Raw genomic sequence first — 23,908 nt, 5'->3', positions numbered from 1 at the left:
TTAATCTTTAATTACGAAGCTATGACCCAAAGTTATGTTTTTTCAAATGGGAACACTAGTTTTCTGTGCAAAATTATTTAATGAGTAATATAAAATTCAATACACCCCTCTCGTTTTTTTTTCTTTCTTTTTTGTTTTCAGATTATTCTTCGTCAACCATCATAGTAGAAAGAATGGGAGGAATTTTTTGGATCATGTCATATGAAGAAGATGTCCTTCAATTTCAATTATTTTCAGCTTATTCTTCACACAAATACATCATCATTAAACTCATACGGGCAAACAGAGAGTTTTTTCTGAGGATTTTAACTCTGTTTCTTTCATGTATCATACGAAGATATGTATGGTACCCCGTTGACATTTTTCCTCTGCTTACACTGAGATCTGGAACGAGGAACAGGTTTTTAGGATCTGTCTCTTGTTCCATTTCTTTACACCCGCTTCATTGTTATTTCAGATTGTAAAAGTTTGTAACACTCTTTTTCAAAAGAATATATATAACGCTTAATTTTTACTGATTTCAAAAATATATAACATCATATTTTTTGTATCAAAATAAATAAAAGAAAATGGTCAAAAACCTTTTTTCTCAGTATTTCTATGGTTTCAACTTTTGATGAGAATAGAAAAATGTAGAATCTTATGATTACCACAGTCTCCATCTATTAGTCCTTTCGTTTCTATGCTTCTTACTTAATTCCTCCAAGATTCAAATTTTGTGAAAATTGGTAAAAAGCATAGAAAAAATGACATTGCCGGAAGGAGACTGCTCTTGTTATAGGAAGCTCTATTTTTCTGTTCTCGTCAAAAGTTCAAACCATAGAAATATTGAGAAAAAAGGTTTTTGACCGTTTTCTATTATTTATATTGATACAAACCATATGATGTTATAAATTTTTGGAGCTTTCAAAAAATGGCACAGAAATCTAGTATTCCCATTTAAAAAAACATAACTTTGGTTCATAGCTTCGTAATTATAAATCCTGCTAAAAAGGCAAGCACTCCACTGGATTCTACTTAAAAAAGTGCCTGTATAATGTTTTAATTTCAGAGCGCTATCATCAGTATTAGCGGAGATATAAATTTATTTAGAAATCGCCAGTTTTCCAATTTTCGCTTATAACTCGAAAACAAAAGAGAACGAGAATGGGGTATCAGATTTTGTCTACATCCACTGGTTTAAAATCTGTAGTGCTAAACCTTCGAAATTTGCCCACCCTGTACAATGCCGTTAAGTTTAAAAGAAAACGCGTCCGAAAAACAGATATAATCGAACATGTAATTTTGATTACCGTTGCTAATTTCATTGACCACTTCACAGACTGAAGTCTGCGATCAGGATAATCCTCATTCATTTCCTGAACCACTGGTATCTTATAAAGATGGAATTTATGTTGTTTAAGGATTCTCATGATGGTTGTGAGTGGAATACCATATTAATCGGACAATTTCCTAGTACTAAAGGTCACATCCATTGCTACATGACCTAAGTCAGCCACGTCCCTCGCTTCGTCGCTTACCTGTTCCTTCGTAGTCGAATTCGGCAACCAGTTGCACAACGTAAGCAGCGGATACATTTATTCCCAGGACGTCGTTTGTTAAATAAAAGCACTGTTGTTCGCGCAGAGTCGTTATATTTGAAAAATAATTTTATCATTTTTTTTACGGAACACACCATTTTAATTCTACCTCAAATTGACCATCGCTTCGACACACTTGTCGTTACAAAAGTTCTTCAAAATTCACGATAGACTAAGTTAAATCAAAAACATGGTCCCTTACCTGTTTTGGACAAAAATCAACAACATAACTAGGTGGTTTATTCTGGGAGGATTCTGCATCTCTTCATAAACTTTTTAGGGTTTTCACTCCCAATCTCTGAAACAAAATCAATTAAAAATGAAATCAACGATTTGCTCCTGCGTAAATTCTTGCACTAATTTGTCAGGAGCAAATTAACTAGAAAAAATTGTTGCCTGACAATGAACTCAAAATAAATAACGTTGAAATTATAATTCTGTAACGTAACGTTTCGGAGTCTATATCAGACTCCTTCATCAGACGAAAAATCTATTTTTTAGAAAATCTTCGGAGTTGTGGTTTTTGTTTGACATTAATTGTCAACAATTTTTTCTAGTTAATTTGCTCCTGACAAATTAGTGCAAGAATTTACGCAGGAGCAAATCGTTGATTTCATTTTTAATTGATTTTGTTTCAGAGATTGGGAGTGAAAACCTTAAAAAGTTTATGAAGAAACATAACTAGGTACATAATACCTTTGAAATAAGTCGGATACTCATTCACTATTTCTGCTATTATTTCATTATCGATGCATATTTTGAAGCGAAATTTCAGGATCAGATAGTACTCGATAAGATCTTCAACATCGCACAACCCTTCATCCCTGTTCAAAATCAAGGGGTTGTGGTGACCCCCGTTAGGGTGATATTAGGATTAGGATTAGGATATTCAAAAACAATGATTCGATCTCCAGTATCCTATTCGAGCATGGTTTTTATTTTATTGATCAAGTTCTCCATTATTCACTCGAAAAAACTCGAGACCACTCTGTGTATTCCGCACTGCTGAATACTTTCCAGGCATATTACAGCGCTCGCTTTTCTCAATCTTTTCTCCTGTTTTGTCCACTGTGATATTTATCAAAGAATTGTTACTCTGACCATGAAAGATGTACCGCTTTTATCGCGTGACAAAGGACAGTTTTCTTCTACTTCCCTTCCAGCTATCACAGTGATGTTTGCCGTTTGTCGACGTAACCCATTTCCGTTTTTCTATTTAGGTACAATACGTTCTACTTGCATTCGAATGCTGAGTTTTATCGCTGGTCTAGCTGCAGTATATGACAAAAACACCTGCTTCCGTTCCAACAAAATACACTGATTTATTCGTTTCATATTGAGGTGCATATATTAGAAGTTAACAGTGAGTTCATTTTCGAAATTGTGTCTGCTTTATTATTCAAGATGAGGTCTGTTTTAGAGTCGTCAAGATCGAACGGTTGCACCGAGCTCGATGAAATTTCGAGATTTATTACTAGAAGAAATGCTCTTTCGGAATATCCACCATATTCAGATTTACGATAATTTTTCTGGCAGATACGCGTGTCGAAATTTGACCTTTGAAAATATTCCAAAAAAATCGTCAGGACCGAACTGTTACACCGAGCTTTATGAAAATTCGAGATTTGTGACTGAAAGAGTTACTCCTTTAGAATCCCAATTAGATCAACGATAATTTTTCTGGCAGATACGCTTGTCGAAAGTTGACCTTCGAAAACTTCCTCAAGACCAAACGGTTGCATCGAGGTCGATGAAATTTCGAAATTTATCATTAAAAAGTTGCTCTTTTAGGATATGTGTCACATTGAGGACTACAATAGTTTTTCTGATAAATACTCGTGTCGAAATTTGTCCTTCAAAAATTTCTCAGAAGGATAGGGTTTGTAACAAATTCGTCAAAACCGAACAGTTGCAGCGATATCTCTTAAATTTCGGGATTTATTATTATAGAAGAGTTAGTCTTTCGGAGTATTCATCACATTTAGATCTACCATGATTTTTCTGAGCGATAGGCTTGTCAAAATAACCTCAAAAAGTTGGGGTCAGTTAAAAAATATCCTTTTGAATATCGAAAAATTATCATTTTCCCTTTCAAAGCAGAAAAAGTTTTAAAGTACCTAGTTTTCTTTCAAATAGATGGCTTTTATTACAACTATAAAGATAAACCTACTTTATATCATTCATTCATTCATTATTCATTGCTGAATCCCGTTACCGAGAATAAATCTACAAAAAGACTCAAAAACAGAACTATCGGTGCGATCAAACTCATAATTTTTCAGCGCTACTTGCGACTGTGTGGCGTGTGCCCTCCTATGATTGAAGAGACCCAACCGTGATATACAGATCCTTCCACGCTCCGGGCATGGATTCTCACCAACCAGATCTGGCCGCCGCTGTATTCTTCTCGAGTCTCCATTATAGCTGTAGACCAAAGACCTCCACTATGATCTGTCTAACGCTAGTTGTTCACAGTTATGATTGGCATTAACTAATTTCAGGGATTGATGCAGAGTATCTTTAAACCTTTTATACTGGCCTCCTGGCTCCCTCTGTGAATTCGTCATAAAGAGCTATTTTGGGGAGTCTTGTGTCTTGCATCCTCAGAATGTGGCCGCTCCATCTGAGTCGGGACCTCGTTACTTGAGTCTCAATTGTTATACAACTCGCATGCTGCAGGACTTCCGCATTTGAACTGCTGTCAGCTGAACTAAAGCTTCGTATATATGTTTATAGGTGTCCAACATTATCTGTAGATCCTCCGGGCTGCTAGCGATAAGTGCGCAGTCGTCTGCATAGTGAAGTTCCGTTATAAATGTTGTACGGGTTTTTGCTCTGAGGCGCTTCAGGTTAAACATTCCTCCATCAAATATGAATGTTATTCTAACACCTCTTACAGGAATACTCATACCAGCAATTATCGAGACAGCTATGGCGAAAATATTGAACAGTAAAGGCGCTAACACGCACCCTTGTTTTATTCCAGAGTTGGTTAAGAAATGGTCGGTTGTACAGCCATAATGCTGTATTTTAGCGGTGTTGTTGGTATGGAGGCTCTTACATCAGGTTAATATGGAGGCTTTTATATCAGCAAACACCTTACAGAATTTCAAATATAAATACACTGCGCAAAAAAATTAACGCACCTTATGGAAATCTCAAATTTATTCTACAACTGAAGGTGTTCTCAATGATAATTATTTTTATCAGAATTATGCATGCATATGTTATCCACTTTCAACGGTTTTCTTCAGTACAGATGTTTTTTCCCAGCAGGGATAAAAAAAGATGATATTATCAGATTTTGAATGTATTGGCTCCATTTTAAAATCAGTTGTTCTCGATCAATTCTAGTGATCAATAGTTTTTCTTTCGTTTGATTTTCTACACTCAATCGCTATGCAACGCGAAACACGCAATTTGACCCAATAGGAATGTGCCCAAGCGGTAGTTTTGCGAGAAGAAGGGTGGACATACACAAAAATTGCAGAAAGGTTTGGAGTTTCCCATACAAGTGTGTCCAGAATGTTGCAGCGATTCAGGGAGACAGGTATGAATGTCCGAAGACCAGGACCGGGTAGACCACGGGTAACAACTGCCATTCAAGAACGTTACTTGAGAGTTTCTTCGTTGAGACAACGGTTTGCAACCGCTCGCCTCCTTCAAATTCAGCTTGAGCAAACTCATGAGGTGCAAATAAGCACTCAGACAATAGGAAATCGCCTCAGAGAATATGATAATATGAGTTCTCTTCACAGATGAGTCTAGATTCTGCCTCTACCAATGTGATGGACGTTCCCTTGTATACAGACGTCCACATGAAAGATATGCTCAGTGCAATTTCCTGAAAATTACTGGTTTCGGGGGAGGTTCGATTGTGGCATGGGGTGGAATATCTTTGACTGCTCGTTCAGACCTAGTGGTCGTTGATAATGGAGCTATGAATGCTGATAAGTATATAAGGAACATTCTTGAAGAGCATGTAGTGCCATTTGCCCCATATAAAATTTCATTTTTATGGACGATAATGCCAGATCCCATCGTGTGCGCATCGTTCAGTAGTACCTTGAAGAGGTTGAAGTCTCTCGAATGGAATGGCCAGCAAGAAGTCCATATCTCAATCCGATTGATCAGGTTTGGGACAACCTCAATAGAAGGCTGACAAGTTCAGAAAATCATCCAGCTACTCTTAATGACTTGGGAATCCAACTCGGAGAAATCTGGGAAGGATTAGATCAGAACATTTTAAGATCACTCATTTTGAGTATGAACCGTCGTTGCCGAGCTGTAATTAACGCAAGGGGTGGAAATACCAAGTATTAAATCACTTATCAGCATTTCAGTATTTTGAAAATTGTTCATTTCTCTTCTTTCACATAAGATTCGGTGAAATCTTGAATTTTTCTTCCATTTAATGTGTCTTGTTTAATTCAAAACCTTCCCGAGAGAACATAAAAAATAAGTTATAAAGTCAATGTAGAGTTAACTTTCATTAAAATTGAGATTTTCAGAATGTGCGTTAATTTCTTTGCGCAGTGTATCCACTCCTGGAACCGCCACTGGTAAGAGAATATTATTCATCTGAAGACGAATAAGCAATGCAATTGGTTATTGCATCATTTTGAGCGCCTATTATTGAAGTCATATTGGGGAGTTTACATCTTCTTTAGCGTAGGATGATTTTTTTAATCATCCTGCGAAGCGGGCGGATTGAGATAGTAAGTTCCACTAATGGGCACCTAGCAAAGAGATGCTTCACATTGAATTTCCATATCTCGGAAATATTCTCTCCCAAACAGCATCCAAGCTTAGCGAGTTCCATAGCACAAATCGATTCTTCATAATTTATTCGTTCAGTTCATCTGAAAATGTCATTTTGTCAACTTTGACATTTGAAGAATTCGTCTCTTCCCATATATAACGAGAGCTCCAATTTTCCCAAGTGCCCTTCTGTATGAATCGCAGTCAGTTTCAGACAATTACTCTGAAGCTGTTAATCATATTGGAGCAATACCTGACAAGCTAACCTAATTTCTCTATTCCACCTTTCCCTATGTGAACGAGGCCATCGTCTGGGGAGAATTAGATCAGAAATGGAGGGACGTTTGTTAGATTAAGTGTACCATTGAAGAGAATTATTACGAATGTAAAGGTTAAGGATTTGATGTAATGGTTGAAACCGAAAAATTTTAGGCTAAAGTTCTCTCAGACGTAGATGAGTTGTTGAGGAACAAATAGGGCTTATTTTCGGGGAAAATCGTTAGTTCTGGTCGTTGTTGCCAAAATATACAGGGTGAGTTCAAATATTTTAAAAGTAGTTTCTTGAGTTCTATTCCGATTCGGCCCTGGCAAAAAGATATAGCCATTTTAAATTTTCATATTGAGCTGTGCCAGCTCTGGAAAAACAAAATAATCTTTAGAATAACTAGCTAAATCTGTGACACTACGCATCTTTGAATCTTTCAAACAAAAGTACCCAATGTTTCAAATTTTACAGATAATTTTCAATTCAAATCACTCGAATTATACGAGAAGAAATTAAGCTCTCAGTCTCAGTCAGTCTCTGTTAGTCATCAATAAATCTTAGACCCATAATACCATATATCTACATTACATTATTTGCTTTCATCTTTTCACTCTCGACTCAAATGTCGAATAAATGATTCATTCAGAACTTTTATTTGTCAGTTTTTTTTGTTTCTTCCTTATAGTTTTGTATATAAGGTATCAATAAGGTCTCATGATGTACCTAATTGAAATTCGAATATCTCAGTTAGCAACTTAAGACATTGAATGCTGCGTAACGTCATTATTTTATCGATTTCATCAAGAACCAACCAATTGGATTTCTAAATAATCTCTTCAGAAAAGGTTTCTTGAGAAATTGAGAACCTCTTTTTGGTACCCAGTTTGGTATGAATGGTCTGTAATAGAGTGAGATGATGGGAGAAATTTTACAGCCAGAAGTTGTACATGTTAAAGTTCGTTTTTCTGGAACTATTTAAACATAAATTTCACAAATTCCGAAGTAGTAAAATTGATTGGAATTTTCATATTTGAACGTTTTGCGTTTGAATTTCGAAGATGATATCAATCTATCATCTCCCCCTGAATTCGAATCACAGTTGATGGACCTACTTCGAATTAATAACTCCGCGACTGTGCTAATCATAATTAAAAACCTTATGAAGGTTTAACTGTTTATTTATGGTAATGAACAGGACTCCTTGTATAACTCTCAGTCATTTCTATTCGAGGGTAAATGATATACCCTTGTAAACATGCACATATATGTACATTCGGTTTCTGGTTATTCAAGTGGTACCTATACTACACCTCAACTTCTACTGGCGATTGTTTCAGTCAACCAAACTTGTAAGTTTGTTTTGCTTCTGACCCAGGTGCTATTTGAGTTTCGTAGTAATGTTTACCCCTATTAATATTCAATAGAAAGGATTCATATTCACTTAGTCAAGTTACAGTCTTCCAGTACATCGCAAGCTATAACACGTGTAAAGCCAGGTCCGTGCCTAGCCCAGGATGAGCTCCTGGTCGAATAAGATATTTCCGTAGTTGCTTAGATTATGATGACTAAAATGGAAACGTGAATGATGGGAATTGAGAAATTGAATCTACTAAGTTGTTCTCTAGTGAAATAATTATTAGAAAGTTACATACTGAGGGTATATGACAACGAAAGCTGGGAATAGAGCTTAGTTCAAAACCTATTTGGCTACTTCAGGTTGCTCGTTACCGATATATAGACCTCGAAAAAATAATAAATTTTCTTAATCTGACAGTTTGAAGATGATAACAAGGCATTTTTTCAATATCTCCCCAATTCTGTAGGTACTTCTAATCGTTTCTGTATTCATTATGAAAGTTGTAGATAACAAAATTCTATATAACTTTTGTCTGAGCCAATTTTTCATACTCTTGACAGTTTTCGAGCTAGAAGATGATAAGGACGAGGAGCTTGGCTACACATGCGAAAGGCCAAGGTCAATGTGAAAACCCAGTCTAATGTACATTCATCGCCATATATCCCAAAAATGTTCAAACATAGAAAAAATTGCTTCGGACAAAATTTGTAGTAAGTGTTATGCTGTACAACTTCTATAATGAATGCGAAAACGATTTGAAGCCCAGGAGAGGAGATAATTAAAAAAAACTGATTTTCTGACAGGATGTCCTGGACAATTCCCCCTTTATACAATATAGGGTAGAGGTACTCTACAGGGTCCAAAGCTATTGGATTGCTATTAATCTGACAAGCTCGAGTAAGTCCATAGTTTCCCTCTTGGGCTACCCAACTATAAAAGTAAAACGTTTGAAAACGTCAATGAGTTTCGAAAAGTTTCACTTATATGTCGAAATTAGAAAATAGTTATTTATGTACCGAACATGGAAAACTGTCTATTAAAGTCGGGTCTACAAATTGATTATTTATTATATAAGATCATTTCTTTTGCATTTCAATTTTGATTTTGATTTCTCAAATCAAAGTGTGAGATTTTGTACTCTTGTATTAGAAGCATACATCACTAAAAATAGACATTATAATAAGAAAAAAAACATTATCTTCATGAAATATTCTCCATAGAATCAGTTTCTAATGCATTCACACATTAGGTATAACATCGATATACGTATCTGATGTGTATCAATTTACTTATATCTACTTCTGAGTACCAACTCAGAATGAAAAGAAAAATGAGGTGGAATATTTTTTAATTCGATGTTATGTTCATGAATACAACGCCACGAAAAAGCTTGGCGTGTTTACGTTAACACCCAAACTTCCTGGATTCATCGCTCAGAATATAATAATCCAAGGTTAACAACCCTCGTAAAAACGTCCGCTGAATGACAACGTGAAGGTTTAGCAGCTAATAATTGTGGAAATTGTGAAAAACTCATAATCTCATATCGATCAGGGTTGTTATGATGCGTTGGCTATTTTCCACATTGAAGGTCTTTCACTAGAATTTGGTTCACAATTAAATTACATATTATGATCACGAATTATCTATCACAATTTTGAGCTGTGTGAATTGAACACTCTTTATTTTTGGTTGTTTCACCTTGCTTCGGTTTATTGAATGAAATCAATTATTTCCTGACAAATAAGTGCAAGAATTTACACAGGAGCAAATCGTTCAATTTTTTAATTGATTTTGTTCCAGAGATTGGCAGTGAAAACCCTTAAAAGTTAGAGTAAATTTCAATCGATATCTGAAATGAATTATATTTGCGCATTAAACGTAATGAGATCATTAGGTGTTCTGCAACTTTGCACTTCATTATGAATGTGAAATATTTGAGTGGACGACAACTGAATTCAAAATCATATTTTCAAACTCTCATCAGTCGTGGGAATTTTTAACTAGTTACATTCAAAATTATTCCATAAAGACATTGGTAATATAAGTATGTTTAATTTATTGAATGAGAAAGGTTCTGCAATGACGGTATAAATTCACCAGTGCATTCGCCAATTTGTTTCAGATTTCAATAATATGAAGAAAATGATGTAATAATATGACTTACATTTGTGAAATTTATGGCGGTTACTTTTCTTGTTGTCTTGTGATTTAATCGTTGTTTTTCGGATGTTGGAGGTTTTTAATTTTCGTTGTTTCGTGTAATTTTATCATTTTATTATTGTATTTCAACTTTGCAGGCAAATGAGAATCCGAAAAACATCGCTGAGTATATGCTGTAGAATTTAATTTAGTTTTTTGATAGTCCTATTTCCTCAAGGTTCCCTTATCTTAACTAATCTTGGAGGACACTAAGTGAGGTTAACATTGTCTATACATTTTATTATATTTTCCTACACATTTTTATCCTGACTGCAAAATTTATATTTTACCAGCTGATTTCTCCTAGGTTCGCACAAAAATTTCGCAATGAAATGAGAATAGAATAGGATATTTCCCAGTACACAGCTATAATAATATTGTTCGTCCTGATTGGGCCATCACAAATAGATTCTGTAGGCAATTATTGCGTGACAAGGACAATTTCAATCGATAAACAATGATGAGCTATACGGCTCTTCACTTATTAAAATAATATTATCGCAAGGACTGCATCATACAGGGCATCTCATTAATATTGCAAAACATTTCAACTATGAAATAATGAGCTCAAAACATGGGGATTCAACCCACGGCAACCACATAAAATGTTTCTCCTATCGAATTTTCGACAAGAAATTCAATTATTTTTTTTTCTTGTTAAAACTCTTTACGAATTGATTTTACGACAATGAAACTATTCAAATTTTTTCGGCTATATCACAGACATTTTTAACTTGCATCATCATCTCAGTTCGTTTATATTCATTTGCACCAATCTGTATGTATCATTACGACATTTTTTAGGAAATATCTATAACTCCGTTTATCTGGACAAATATGTACATAGTGATCATCAAATGTAATCAAATTTATTCTAATTTTTTTTACAGTGTATGCGGGATTCAGCATTTCCAAAGAGCTGGACATAGGCACTTGAACCTCTTTCAAGCCACATATTACGTTGTTGTAACTTTTTCTACTGTCGGCTACGGCGATTTTGTCCCAGATATTTGGCCATCCCAATTATACATGGTGATCATGATCTGTGTGGCACTAATTGTCCTCCCTACGCAGGTAAGCAAATGAATTTCACTCCAACCTTTTGTACAAAATTATACGTGAATGAATTTGGAAGGATTAATTGAATTTGTATCCACTTATCAATATTCTACTGAATTCGATGGACTACGATGACTTTTCGAAACCGATAGATTTCCGAAAAAAATTTAATATTTTTGTTTTCATGAAATCTACAGGGTGAATCTTTGACTAGCATAAATATTTTAACAGTAGTAACTTGGGAACAAAAGAAACACTTTTTTCCTACACAATTTTATTCGGTTCGGCCTTAATAAAAAGATATAACTTTTTTGAGTTTTCATAATGAGCTGTGCCACCCCTTTAAAAACAAAATTACCTTCAGAATAACTAGCTTAATCATTAATCTGTGACACTATGCATCTGTGGATCTTTCAAAAAGAGTTTTATTCAGCCAAAGAACACGATTTTTCAAATTTTATAGATACTTTTTAATTTTTGAGCATTAAATTACTCGAAAACGGCGCATTATACGAGAAAATATGAGGAATACTTCTATTTTAAGCCTGTTTGCAACAGCCGAGAATTCTCTGGAGAATTCTCTACAAAATTCTCGCAAGAAAAGAGAGAGATTATTTTGTACGCAAATGACCACTACAGAGAATTCTACCGAAAGTGCGTATGTAACGGTACATAATTCACGGCTCATGAAATCTCGAGTAAATTTTCTAGAGAATTCTCGGCTGTTGCAAACGGGCTTTACAAAGCATTCGAATATTCATTAGATAGCGTCCAACTTAGTTTCAAGAATTGGGTTCTCTGAATTTTTGGTAATTTCATGGTACGTAATGGTTATAAAGAAAAAACTTGGAAGACGTGGGTGATATCTTGTGTTCGAAAAAGATTCATCAAATAAATGAAAAACTATATTCCGAAATTCATTCCATTCGATTAAACTATTTGTGAGATGGTAAGGGAAAAAAATTGTTTCTTTTTAAATCAATAATCTACTGTTGAAATATTTGAACTAGTCAAAGACTCACCCTGTATATTTCTGCGAAAAATTTAAATAGATTCGGGAGTGATGAAATATATCGAATATTATCGGAGCCATCACTTTCCCGAGCAATTTTCCCCGTAGTTTTTCATGCTTTCAACTAGAAAAAACTATTTTCCGCAAACTTTCTGAAACCCCGGAGAAAATGACACGAAAACTAGTAACGTTCGTGTCTTGTTAACTTTCCACTCTGCCACGATTGGACGGATTACAAGACTAATGGGTTCAATTGTGATGAGGGTAGACTATCATTAAGGTGAAATATATTCCAATCTCATCGTTTTATATTTTTTCATTTTGGGGGAGAAATGATTCATAAGCCATGTATGGTACTTATAAATCGTGTAGGTAAATTACGATTTTATCAAACATCCGTAATTTATGGAAATTCATGTGGTTGTAGGAGTAGCAGTGGAAGATGATTTGTACCTACGGGAAATATTCAGGGATGAATGACTTCGAATAATAAACGTATGGACCGTTAAATATTTCATTACATTTTGTATGAACTCAGGCTCATAAATCCGTCATTTGGAGAGAAAATTCTTGTGATCAAAGTGGACTATTGATTGAATATTGAGCATCGTCGTAGATGTTAATGGCGTCACGATTTAGCACATCCAACAGAACAAATAACAATTAGCTCGCAAAAAATTTTTTCCGCTACTCAAATTCTTCGAATGGTTCAATTTAATTTCTTCTGTTTCTGAACTCAACGCCATTGAGGTTTCCTCTGGTAATAAAATGACTTTATTTTAATAATAAATAATTACATAGGTAGATAAACAGAGATCAAAACTTTAATGTTTCTTTTTCAGTTATCTGTGAATTTTCTCGTATCTACCTCATTTTTCGGACGATGTCCTCAAAATGTCTGCAAACTTCAATTTCCTTATCTGAAAATCAAGATTATCATTTTTTCTTCATAACTCGTTTGTTTTTGGAGATAACTACACTAAATTCGGTATCCTATATAGCGATTATACTGGTGTACTACATTTTTGTAATTTAAGCCACCCTTTATTTTTAACGATTTTCGATATTCCTATAGTCAGCCTCCAAATAGTTCTAACCCTGTATAGAGGGAAATAGTGTCTTTCAATTGAGGTTTAGCTCACCCTCTATTCCCTATTAAGAATTTACGGGTGACAACCCCTATACCCAAGATTGAGGAGATTTTGATTTACAATTCTTCTAGAAAAATGTCCCCCTCCGAATAAAAATTGACCTGTTCCGGCATTTTCTCTGAAAACATCCTTGCCGAGACATAATTATTGGCCCGGCAAGTTTTCGAATTGTCAGCCCTTGTAAGTCTACTTCAAGGACTTAATAAAAAAAACCATAGTATTCATGTAGAGGGACAAGTGATCTTTCAACTGAGGTAAATCTCACCCCCTATTCCCTATTAAGAATTTAGGGGTGATATCTCCTACACCTAGGGTTGAGCAGATTTCAACTTACAATTCTGGTCAAAATATGTCCCCCTCCGAATAAAAATTGACCTGTTCCGGCATTTCCTCTGAAAACATCCTTGTCGCGGTATCATTGGCCCGGCAAGTTTTTAAATTGTCACCCTGTATGTTCGTTTCGCATTTTCCCCCCTACAGAGTGAAACCCCTGAAGGGATTTAGATGTGATTCGAAGCGAAAAGATTTGATTTGTTACTCTATCAAATGCGCTGATTGCCAATAGAACCCTGTTCCTTTAATCATCTAAAAATTCGTGTGTTTGACACACTTTATTCCGAATCGTATAGCCCGGAAGGTAGGCAGGAAGTTAAAAGGAAAAACACAACATTCGATTGACATGTTCGAAATCGCGTATTTCGATTAATGTCGAAAACGCGGACAGGAAATAACTTTTATAATGGAACGAATCGTTTTCATGATTAATTTCATTGAATAGAATATTCTTCATTGAATCATTGAGGTCAACAATTTTCAATTAGTTTTTTCTGTCGAGGTCCTTTGTGCTGATTTCCGCTACAGTTTTTGCCGTCGTCATGATTTCAATTTATTTTTGTATTTCGGCATCATCCGAATTGACAAATTGAAATTTGTCAGAGTGTTAGAGGTAACAGAAAATGAACTTCACAGGGAAAATTCTTTCTTTCGATTTGCAGCTATTAATCCAACTTACATAAGGTACGAGGATATACTGAAAAATTCTTAGCCTACTATACCAAACAAAATTTCAATGTAAAAATATTTTATTATTCAACATATTCTCCTCTTAATTGGATACATTAATTACAGCGAACCTGCAACGTCTCTAGATCTTTCAAAAAAATGTTTCTTTTTGCTCTGCAAACCAGATCTCCACAGCTTTTATTACCTTATCGCTGAGGAAAGAGATGAAAGTCGGATGAGGCCAAATCTGGTAAATGAGGGGGGTGTTCTAGTAATTCAAACCATAAATCACGAATTTTTTGCATGGCAACATGAGATTTGTGTGCAGGGGCGTTGACCTGCAAAAACAAAACACCTTTGGATAGGTTTCCGCGTCTTTTCTCTTTAATTTTTTCCGTAGAGTGGTCAGTAATGTCGAGTAGTAATCTTCAGTTATTGTTCTACCCTTATCCAAAAATCAATCATGATTACTCCATGGCAATCCCAAGAAGCAAGAACTTTCCCAGCAGATTTTTGGACACTTAGGTCTTGGAGAACCAGAGTGTCGCCATTCTATCGATTGTTGCTTTGTTTCTGGATCGTAGTAATGTAGCCAAGTCTCATCCATAGTAACAATTCGTTTTAAGAATTCTACATCGTTTTCAAATCGAGCACAGATCGAACGCAATGCTTCTACCCTTGCACGCTTTTGGTCAACATTCAAACATTTGGAGATCCATTTTGCAGCAATTTTTCTCATGTCCAAATTGACGTGAACTATGTGATGAACTCGTTCGTATGAAATATTCAGTGCTTCAGATATCCGTTTTAGCCCAATTCGACTGTGTGATAAAATCATGTGAATCATGAACTGCATCGACATTTTCGGGGACTGACACAGAAACTGGCCTTCCCGATCGTTCATCATAAAGGAAGAAGAAGATCGGTCATCATCTTCAATGGAAAATTTACCTCTTTTGAAGCTTGCAGTCCAATTTTTCACGGTCGCACACGAAGGACATTGATCACCAAGGGTATTAAGCGTATCTTCGTCAATCTGCTTACCTCTTAACCCTTTTAAATACGGGTACTTGATGATGGCTCGATACTCCAATATTTCGATTTTCACAATTTCGGTGGACATCTTCTTTCTTTTAATTTATTGCGTAACGCTGGTCTACTTTTTTGACCTCAAACTTCACACTAACACTTCTTATGAGTTATTGTTCGTTGCTATGGTAACGCAATATTTTTTTTTCTTCATGGAACTGGTCTAGGCTAACTAGATATCAATAAATCCTCGTATATCTTGTGCGAATGGAAATCTGCATTCCGATCATGATTCCTTTTTTCTATATACAGGGTGTTTTACGAACGGTTGATCATAGCATAATGGTGAAGGAGTGTCATCTAGGCCTTTCCGAAAATTTGCTTCTCTTGTACCCAAAGGCCATTAGTTTCTGAGATACAGGGTGATTTATGGAATTCAGCTCAAATTTTCTATACCAAAACTTGAGAACGATTGCATGGTCCGATTTTCATGAAAATTTGTGTGCTCGTTGACTTCCAATAAACCTAAAATAAAATTTGATAACATCTTGGTCGGAGTGATGTTCATTTAATATCAGAATAATTCTAGTTATTAATTATCCTGACATTAAATGAAAATCACTCCGACCAAGATTTAATCTTTCACGATATTTATTCCGATAAAATACAAGCCTTGAAAAAGAATCAGACAAGATTCGATACGTTGGCGATGTATTAATAGGGTACAAAATAAAAATAAAACTTGTCCCAATTCCTGCAATAATTATTTCAGATGGATTTTGACGAGGATTTTGATATTCGAAAAATAATTCCCAATATTCTTGAGACTGTCCTAATAATCTTGAAATTGCATCTGCCATATTGATTGGTCGTTATAGATATCGAAAATGAAGGACGAAATTCATAAACCACTCGTGAAACGCCCTGTATGATGTGTGTCGCTGAAACAGAGCAGCATTCTCTTTAGCTCTTATCGTGATCAATAGTCGAAGAACCATGAAAGTTTAATTGATTGATGGCCCGAATATATCAATCAACACGGACGAAAATACGACAAACGTTTCATTTCAGTTATTGGCGCCTATCGAAATGTTTTATTTTATGGCTAGAGTTTGAATATTCCGGACAATTGGAAGACTACAGGTTCACCTCATAAATAATGCCGTTTCCGTATACCTACGAACACGCAGCAGTGAAGCTAAGAGGGTGGAAGGCTTTGATTCGAACTACGATTCTTGTTGATAAGAATGACCTATTTCTTTTCTTTGAACGAAATTTTTTTAATGATTTGTTTTTTCGAGAAGTTGACTGGAAAACAGTATGGAATATTGATGCTCTCTCCCTATGTTTGAAATCATTTATCGGACCTTATATTTACAATGGTGGTTTTCAGGAATCAGATTCTTGGAGAAGATTAAATTCATAATTGAAGTAATTTATGCTGTTCCAACTTTTCGAGCCTGGTCAACAATGAGAATATTTTCTGTGTTGTTGACATGGTCCTTTTTCAAGGCTAGAAAAAAAGTTTTCATAATGAACTCTTCCAACACTTTCACCTTCAGAATAACTAGCTAAATCAGTTACGCTACACATCTGTGGATCTTTTAAAAAGAGTTGCATCCGGTCATGGTACCCATTTTTTCGAATTTCACAGATATGTTTCATTTTTGAACATCGAATTGCTCGAAAACGGCGCATGATAGGAGAAAATATTAGAAATAAATAAATAAAGTTCTCACCAAAAAATATCCTCTCCTCATTAGAAATACTTTTATTTTACAAAATTTTCAAATATTCATTAGATAGCGTTCAACTTTTTGGTATTTTTATGGTATGTTATATATGATCATAATTAGAAAACTGGAAGACGTGGGTGATATATCTTGTGTTCGAAAAACCTTCATCAAATGAATGAAAAACTATATTCCGATATTCACTTCATTCGATAAAACCGTTTGTGAGATAGAACTAAAAATAACATATTTTTATGGTTTTCCGACAATCTGTTTTTTTTTTCAAACTGAACCGATTCGAAAAAAAATCTACTGTTAAAATATTTTTTCCGCCGACCTCTTAATAATAGCATTGTTTAACGTACACGAAATTAGCTGTTAATAAACCCTTTTATTGGTTAATTTACTATTAATGCATTATTGTCATGGAGATCGAACATAGAAGTATTCAGCAGCTTCCCAAATAATTATTTCATTTGTATGTAGCATTGAATTTCGTAGTACCTAGCGGGTGAATTGAAAAGAGATGAATTGTGGAGGTTGCAGAAAAATTATGATGGTTAGAGAATAAATCAATTTATCTATACTCCAGCTCCACACATTCTTCAACAGATATAATAGGGACTGATATCAATGTGATTTACTCAAAATGTCACAACTAGAAAATGCCCTCTATGGACTTCTCTAATTGTTCGATCGGCCGCATAAATATCAACATTCCGATATGAGATAGAAAATTTATAAGGTGTCAAATTTGACTAGGTATCGATAGAAAATTTTTGCAATCAAGAATTCACATTAAATTCGAAATGTGGTCGACGGAAAAATCGTGTAATCAACTCGTTTATTAATTGAGCGATTAATGATCTCGAACATTAATCGCTTTTATTAATAACCTTGTTGATTAAATAACTATTACGAGTCAAAGATTCGCCCTGTATTTGTATATCCAGTTGGGTGTCTTCATACGGTTAACGGTTAACCTACCTGAAATGGCATCAGTGCACAAGAATGCTTTATAGAGCGACAACTTATTACATAGGGAAGAGTTCCTTTGAACTGGACAGCCCATGAACCGGACGCTACAGTTTTCTTCTACACTCGATAGCAATTTAGCATCCCTTACGTAAATCCCATTTTCGCAACATCGATCGAGATCTCTTGTAAAATGGCTGACCCTGTGGCTCGCGCCTTGTTGCGAAAATGGGATTTACGTAAAGGATGCCGAATCACCATCGAGTGTTTTAAAAAACTGTAGCGTCCGGTTCATGGGCTGTCCAGTTCAAAGGAACTCTCCCCTAGTCAAAGATTCTACCTGATGGAGTTTGCAAGCTTAAAAAAAGTTCCTCTTGTTACAAACTCCTTGAAATCAAGATTGGGACTCCCTTCGTAGTGCTTTTACTTCCTTCGGTATTGTGTCAATGAAGTTAGCAATGACAGTTTGAGAAATTTTTTGCCAAATGTCTGTCAAAGCATTGTCGAGCGGCTGTAATGTCTTCGGTGGGTCTGACAAGCGGTGTGATTGCTGTGACAGCTCAGACCAGACATGTTCAACACAATTTTGGTTTGGAGAGGCAGCATGAATTCGGTTGATACTGTGTATCTCTATCTAGTCGTTGACGTTTCTATTGATTTATATAAATAAATATAAAACCTGAGTATATATAAGAGGGAAAAACATCAATATAAATTTCCTCATAAGTTTGATAAATATTCATCTATTCTTCCGAATTTGTATTCATGATATCTACGACCAATTTTCAAAATCTTACTATTTAATTCAGTATCATTCTTTTCAGTTCGAACAACTCGCCTACACATGGATGGAAAGACAGAAGCTTGGCGGATCTTATTCATCACACAGAGCTCAATCAGAAAAGCACGTAGTTGTATGCAGCACAACTCTTCACGCCGACACTATTATGGATTTCTTGAACGAATTCTACGCACATCCTCTTTTGCAGGATTTTTACGTGGTGAGTTTACAATTTGTCAGTTAGTTCATTTTTTTACACTTCAGGATATGCCGACAAAAACAATTCATCGTTCTTAAGTAGTCAGGAAATTGATTTTTCCAGAACATTGCCGATTAAATTCCAGTATCAAAATTGATAGCAAGGAAATATTTTCAAGAAGTCAGCTGTTTTAGATAGGGAAAATTGTGAGGAAGGTACTTTCGTGAAGTAGAGAATATATTCGGAACAAATCGTTTTTTGGTATGTCTGTTTGATTTTTCACAATGTTCAGTACTTCCTAATCCCGTTCGGTTATTCGGCAATTTTTTGTTTATAACTCCGTTGAGACAACGTTCTGTATATTTCTTGATGCTTTCGATGATAGGTACATTCATCGAACGGTTGGCCATTGATCTTGGAAAATTTGGAATATTTCAAATTAACAAGCATGCTGAGTGAGAAGTGTGAAATAGTATGAATAGCATTTTTTTATTGATTCCAGGTGCTTCTTTCACCAATGGAGTTAGATACTACAATGAGAATGATTCTGCAAGTGCCCATCTGGGCACAGAGGGTCATTTACATACAAGGTTCTTGTTTAAAGGACAGTGATTTAGCGAGAGCCAGAATGAACGAGGCAGAGGCTTGTTTTGTTCTGGCAGCAAGGAATTATGCAGATAAGACTGCCGCTGTAAGTATTCATAAGTGTTTTAAGTTCTCGATTGACAATTAGATAAGTCATCGATAAAGCCTTCAGCTTTGAACTCACTGCCTCTGGCTGTGGTCATTTTTCACTCAGTTTCAAGATTTACAAATCATTATTTCCATTCCAATTACCTCTAGCAGCCCTAAATACATAAATCTATTACAATTTCTTACCTAACATGCATAGAAATAAGTTTTTCATTTCACAGCACCTTTTCTTATTTCGGCCGAATTATGATATCTACTTATTCCTCAATTTAATAGTACCTACTCTCATTACAAGTCTGTGGTGAATATTTTCCTCCGTTTAAATTTTTTTATTCGCTCTTTTATTCATTATTCGACGTCCAAGTTCCGAAGCAACTCCCTTTATGGATATAACAGAATACTATTACCCTATATTAAAGTTTTCTCAGATGACAAATATCCCAATCTCCTTAGAGAAAGGCATGGTTGGGTTTACTTTTTTCTTCGTTTTTGAAAGGAAAAATTCTCTAAAGGAGTCTACGTTTGATAGGAAAAAAGGTCTCTATACCTACTGCCTTTGACCCTTGTTTAATATTCAACTCTTATAGACTTAATCTGCATGTGACCTTACACTATCAGTAATTCATCTGGAAACTGGGGAAACAAACAGGGGTAACAATTAAACGGCATCCAGCACTTTATAGGTTTTGTGTCGTTTTTATGTTCAAAACCCGGAATAAGCTCAAACATGTTAAAACATTAATTCACCCCGAAGCGCAGCCGGTTAACATGTTTCGTGTATGTGGTATGAAAAGGAAACATTGTTTGCATAGCAAACAATCGTTTTGTCATGCCATAAAATCAAAATTTCACGTAACCGATATGTTCCATTCTGTAGAGGTATCTACATACTTTCCGACTTTGTTATGGATAGCGATACAATAGATTCGAGGTATATGTACCTATGCAGGGTGTTTCAAGAGTAAACGGACAAACGAAAACCATGAATAGAGGGCACTGGGTTGAGATAAAAAACACCACATATGTGTGTCTTACGTACTCCGTTTCCTATATACAGGGAGTTTTCTCAAATTCTTCGAATTTTCGTTTCACTATAACTCCTTATATATTCGATCAATTCGACTGAAAATTCATGATCAGGTTGAATTTGTTAGTTTCAATAAAATAGAACATTAAAATTTGAAAAAACTCAGGACAGACCTCATCGCTATATACAAATTCAAAATAGGTAGTTTTTCATCATAATTTTAATATTCTATTGTCTCAAATTCAATGAATCGTTGGTATGCCCCATGCGTGGAGAATTTTCAATTAATAATTGTTTATGGTTAAACTTCCCAAAAACAGCCTGCATAAAAATGAATCTGGAAATGTTCAATTGACTTTTTTCGTTCCCAAAATATTTTTCACGAGTGAACATGCATTTGTTTGTGATAATTATAGCATATCTGGTTATTCAGAATTGTCATTTACAGTGATAATAAGCTTTATTATTGATAATGAACAAAGGTAGAAAAGAAATAAAAAACGACGCTATCATGATAAAAATAATTATAACTTGATATGTTCAGATGAATCGCCTTTTATAGTCTTGGACCTCGAGTACTTTTACGGATTAATTTCCAAATCATTCGCCCTTTCAATGGTGGTAAAAATTACATTCGAATATGATAAATACTCTTTCGACTTCTTCAATGATGCCGTTATTGTTGCCATTATTGTATTTAAGAAGATCTATGGTCTTATTACTCTTTTTTATTAATACATTGATCATATTCATGCAAATGTTTATCAGAATTTCAGTTCCTTTTATCAAATTCAGTAAACTACTGACAAATTTACTAAAAGAGAATATGGATACAGGTGAATTAGAAGGGGAGGACCCCAATCTTGTCCTGCTAGATCTCCTGATCTGACTTACACCTCTCGATTTCTCTCTTTGTGTTTGTTTAAGGATCAAAGTCTATGAAACAGGTATCCTGACCCTGACAAAGACACAATTATTAGATTGAATAAATGTTGCTTGCGACAAAATTCATATGCAATTAAACGGGCAGTTATGTGCCTCATAAAGAGAGCCAAAAAATGTATAGAAAGTAGGACTGAACACCTACTTCAGACAACTAGTTATCCATAGAAAGACGATTTATTCAGAAGATCAAGTTTCAATTATGAGTTTCATGAGCGTAGTATCAAATACAAAACATTTTGAATGACAATGACAATTTTGAATGACCCAATAAGGTATACTTGTTGAATACATTCAACAGAATATTTGTTGAAGAAAAACTGGCAAATTAGAATTTATAAATCCATTTTCATGAAGTGCTCTTTTCCTTAAAGTCGTCTGCGATCTCAAAACAATTATTTATGAAAAATGATCCATAGGTGTGGCGTACCAAAAGATCATTTATTTTGAGACAATAACACATGCAGATAATGAAAATGTTGAAATTATGATAAAAAACTAGGTGCAGGGTGTTTTTCATGAGTTTGAAGTTAAATAAAATAAAGCCTCACTGAGTCCGGTCCTGATTTTTGTCAAATTGTAATATTCTATTTCATTAGTAGTAACAACTTCAACCTCAATATAAATTTTCAGTGGAATCGATAGAGAATTTCAGGAGAATAACGGAAACGGAGTTCTTAAGGTTTTCATTTGTCCGTTCACTCGTGAAACACCCTGTATACTTATTCGAGTAATATTCGTAATATTTTAGTTCAAATCCATATTGGAAATATCTGTTCCGAATACACATGGATGATTTATTGAGAAATAATATCCAGCAGAATCAACTACCTGACCTAGCTATTCAAGAAGAAAAGTTTGCTACTGAGTAAATTGACTCGAAAATAAAATATTTAGTGGATGAAGGACCAAAATTGAAAAACGATAAATTTTTGCACTAAGCGGTAATTTCCCCTGATATCAATACATTCCCTTAACTCGAAACTCCTCCAAAATTTCACGTACCAACTTCAATATAAATTTCGATGGGTGTACCCTAATCCTCCTCCTTAGTTTCCAGTCCATCCCACGTGAACGATAGAAAATTCCGTGAATGATTTATGAGAAGGTAGCTCCAGAAACTCTATCATTCATGAACATTGGAAGCCGCAAAGTTACTCGAAACTAAAGTCGATGCTTGGTGGAAATGATGTAATATTCATGGGAACTTATAAACGAATTTTATATGTTTTAACGGCAATCTTTTTCATGGGAAGAGAAACGTCTGGACAATGATGAATGGTGCGGATTAGGGCGATCTGGAAATTTAATAAAAGCAAACTGGCTGCGAGAAACTCATTTAAGCCCTGTTACATCCATTGAGATTTGTTGCCACGAGCCGGCGATGCGAATGTTAAAATACAAAACGAACGATTTTGTTAGCACTGTGTTTTTTTTTACTTTTGAAGTATGATCTGGTCTGGATTTCATATGCAGTATCGTGACTTTAGCCTTGCAGCTTCCACGCTCCTCTCCAGAGGAACATTCACTTATCTCAGCTATCAAAAGGATTAAGCTCTGTTGTAGGTTGTTATTATTTGGAATCGCCATGTCGATGAACAGAGCTCCACTCTCATATTTATTCAGTAACATGAGGTCAGGTCTATTTTGAGTAATTTTCCGGTCTGTGAGAACAGTGCGATCAAAGCAGAGCTTGTGATTCATTTCAAGAATCTGAATGGTAATTGTAATAAGAAACCTTTTGTGACCTTAGGAGTTGGTATTTTATAGCCAATTCTTGGTGTAAAATCTTGGCAGCAGCTTCATGTCCATTCTTGTACTCCGTGCCAGCAAACTTCTGCCTGATGTGCTGGATGGTTTCATGTGTCGAACAGCCATAACGACAGCTATTGTCCGCCACTGAGGCATCCTTGGCGATATATTTCATATAGTTCCTTGTTGGAATCATTTGATCTTGGTTGGCAATGATGAATCCCTCTATAACAGAAAAAAACTAGGAGCTTCTTTGGATTGCATCCAAGAAATATTTAGGAGCAGAGACCATCAATATTGAAGTATTGGTCTGATTCGGGCCCTGTATCGTAGAAGAATCTGATTAGCCTAGAAATATTTCGAGCTATGTCTCCATACTTCAAGATAT

At 35.2% G+C, this 23,908-nt stretch overlaps 1 protein-coding gene across 1 annotated transcript in view; it reads left to right on the top strand.

Annotated features, from left to right (window-relative positions):
- Nucleotides 1-23,908, top strand: part of LOC123311108 (potassium channel subfamily T member 2) — a 298,137-nt gene that overhangs the window by 184,492 nt on the left and 89,737 nt on the right. The window contains exons 9-11 of the mRNA XM_044894894.1: nt 11,056-11,239; nt 18,951-19,127; nt 19,609-19,797. Coding sequence (XP_044750829.1) covers nt 11,056-11,239; nt 18,951-19,127; nt 19,609-19,797 — 550 coding nt within the window. The remainder of the gene's footprint in view (nt 1-11,055; nt 11,240-18,950; nt 19,128-19,608; nt 19,798-23,908) is intronic.

Source organism: Coccinella septempunctata, chromosome 1 (assembly GCF_907165205.1).
Source record: "Coccinella septempunctata chromosome 1, icCocSept1.1, whole genome shotgun sequence".
NCBI classification, from domain to species: domain Eukaryota; kingdom Metazoa; phylum Arthropoda; class Insecta; order Coleoptera; family Coccinellidae; genus Coccinella; species Coccinella septempunctata.
Note: the sequence above shows the minus strand (reverse complement) of the source record. Positions and strands in the feature narration are given on the sequence as shown.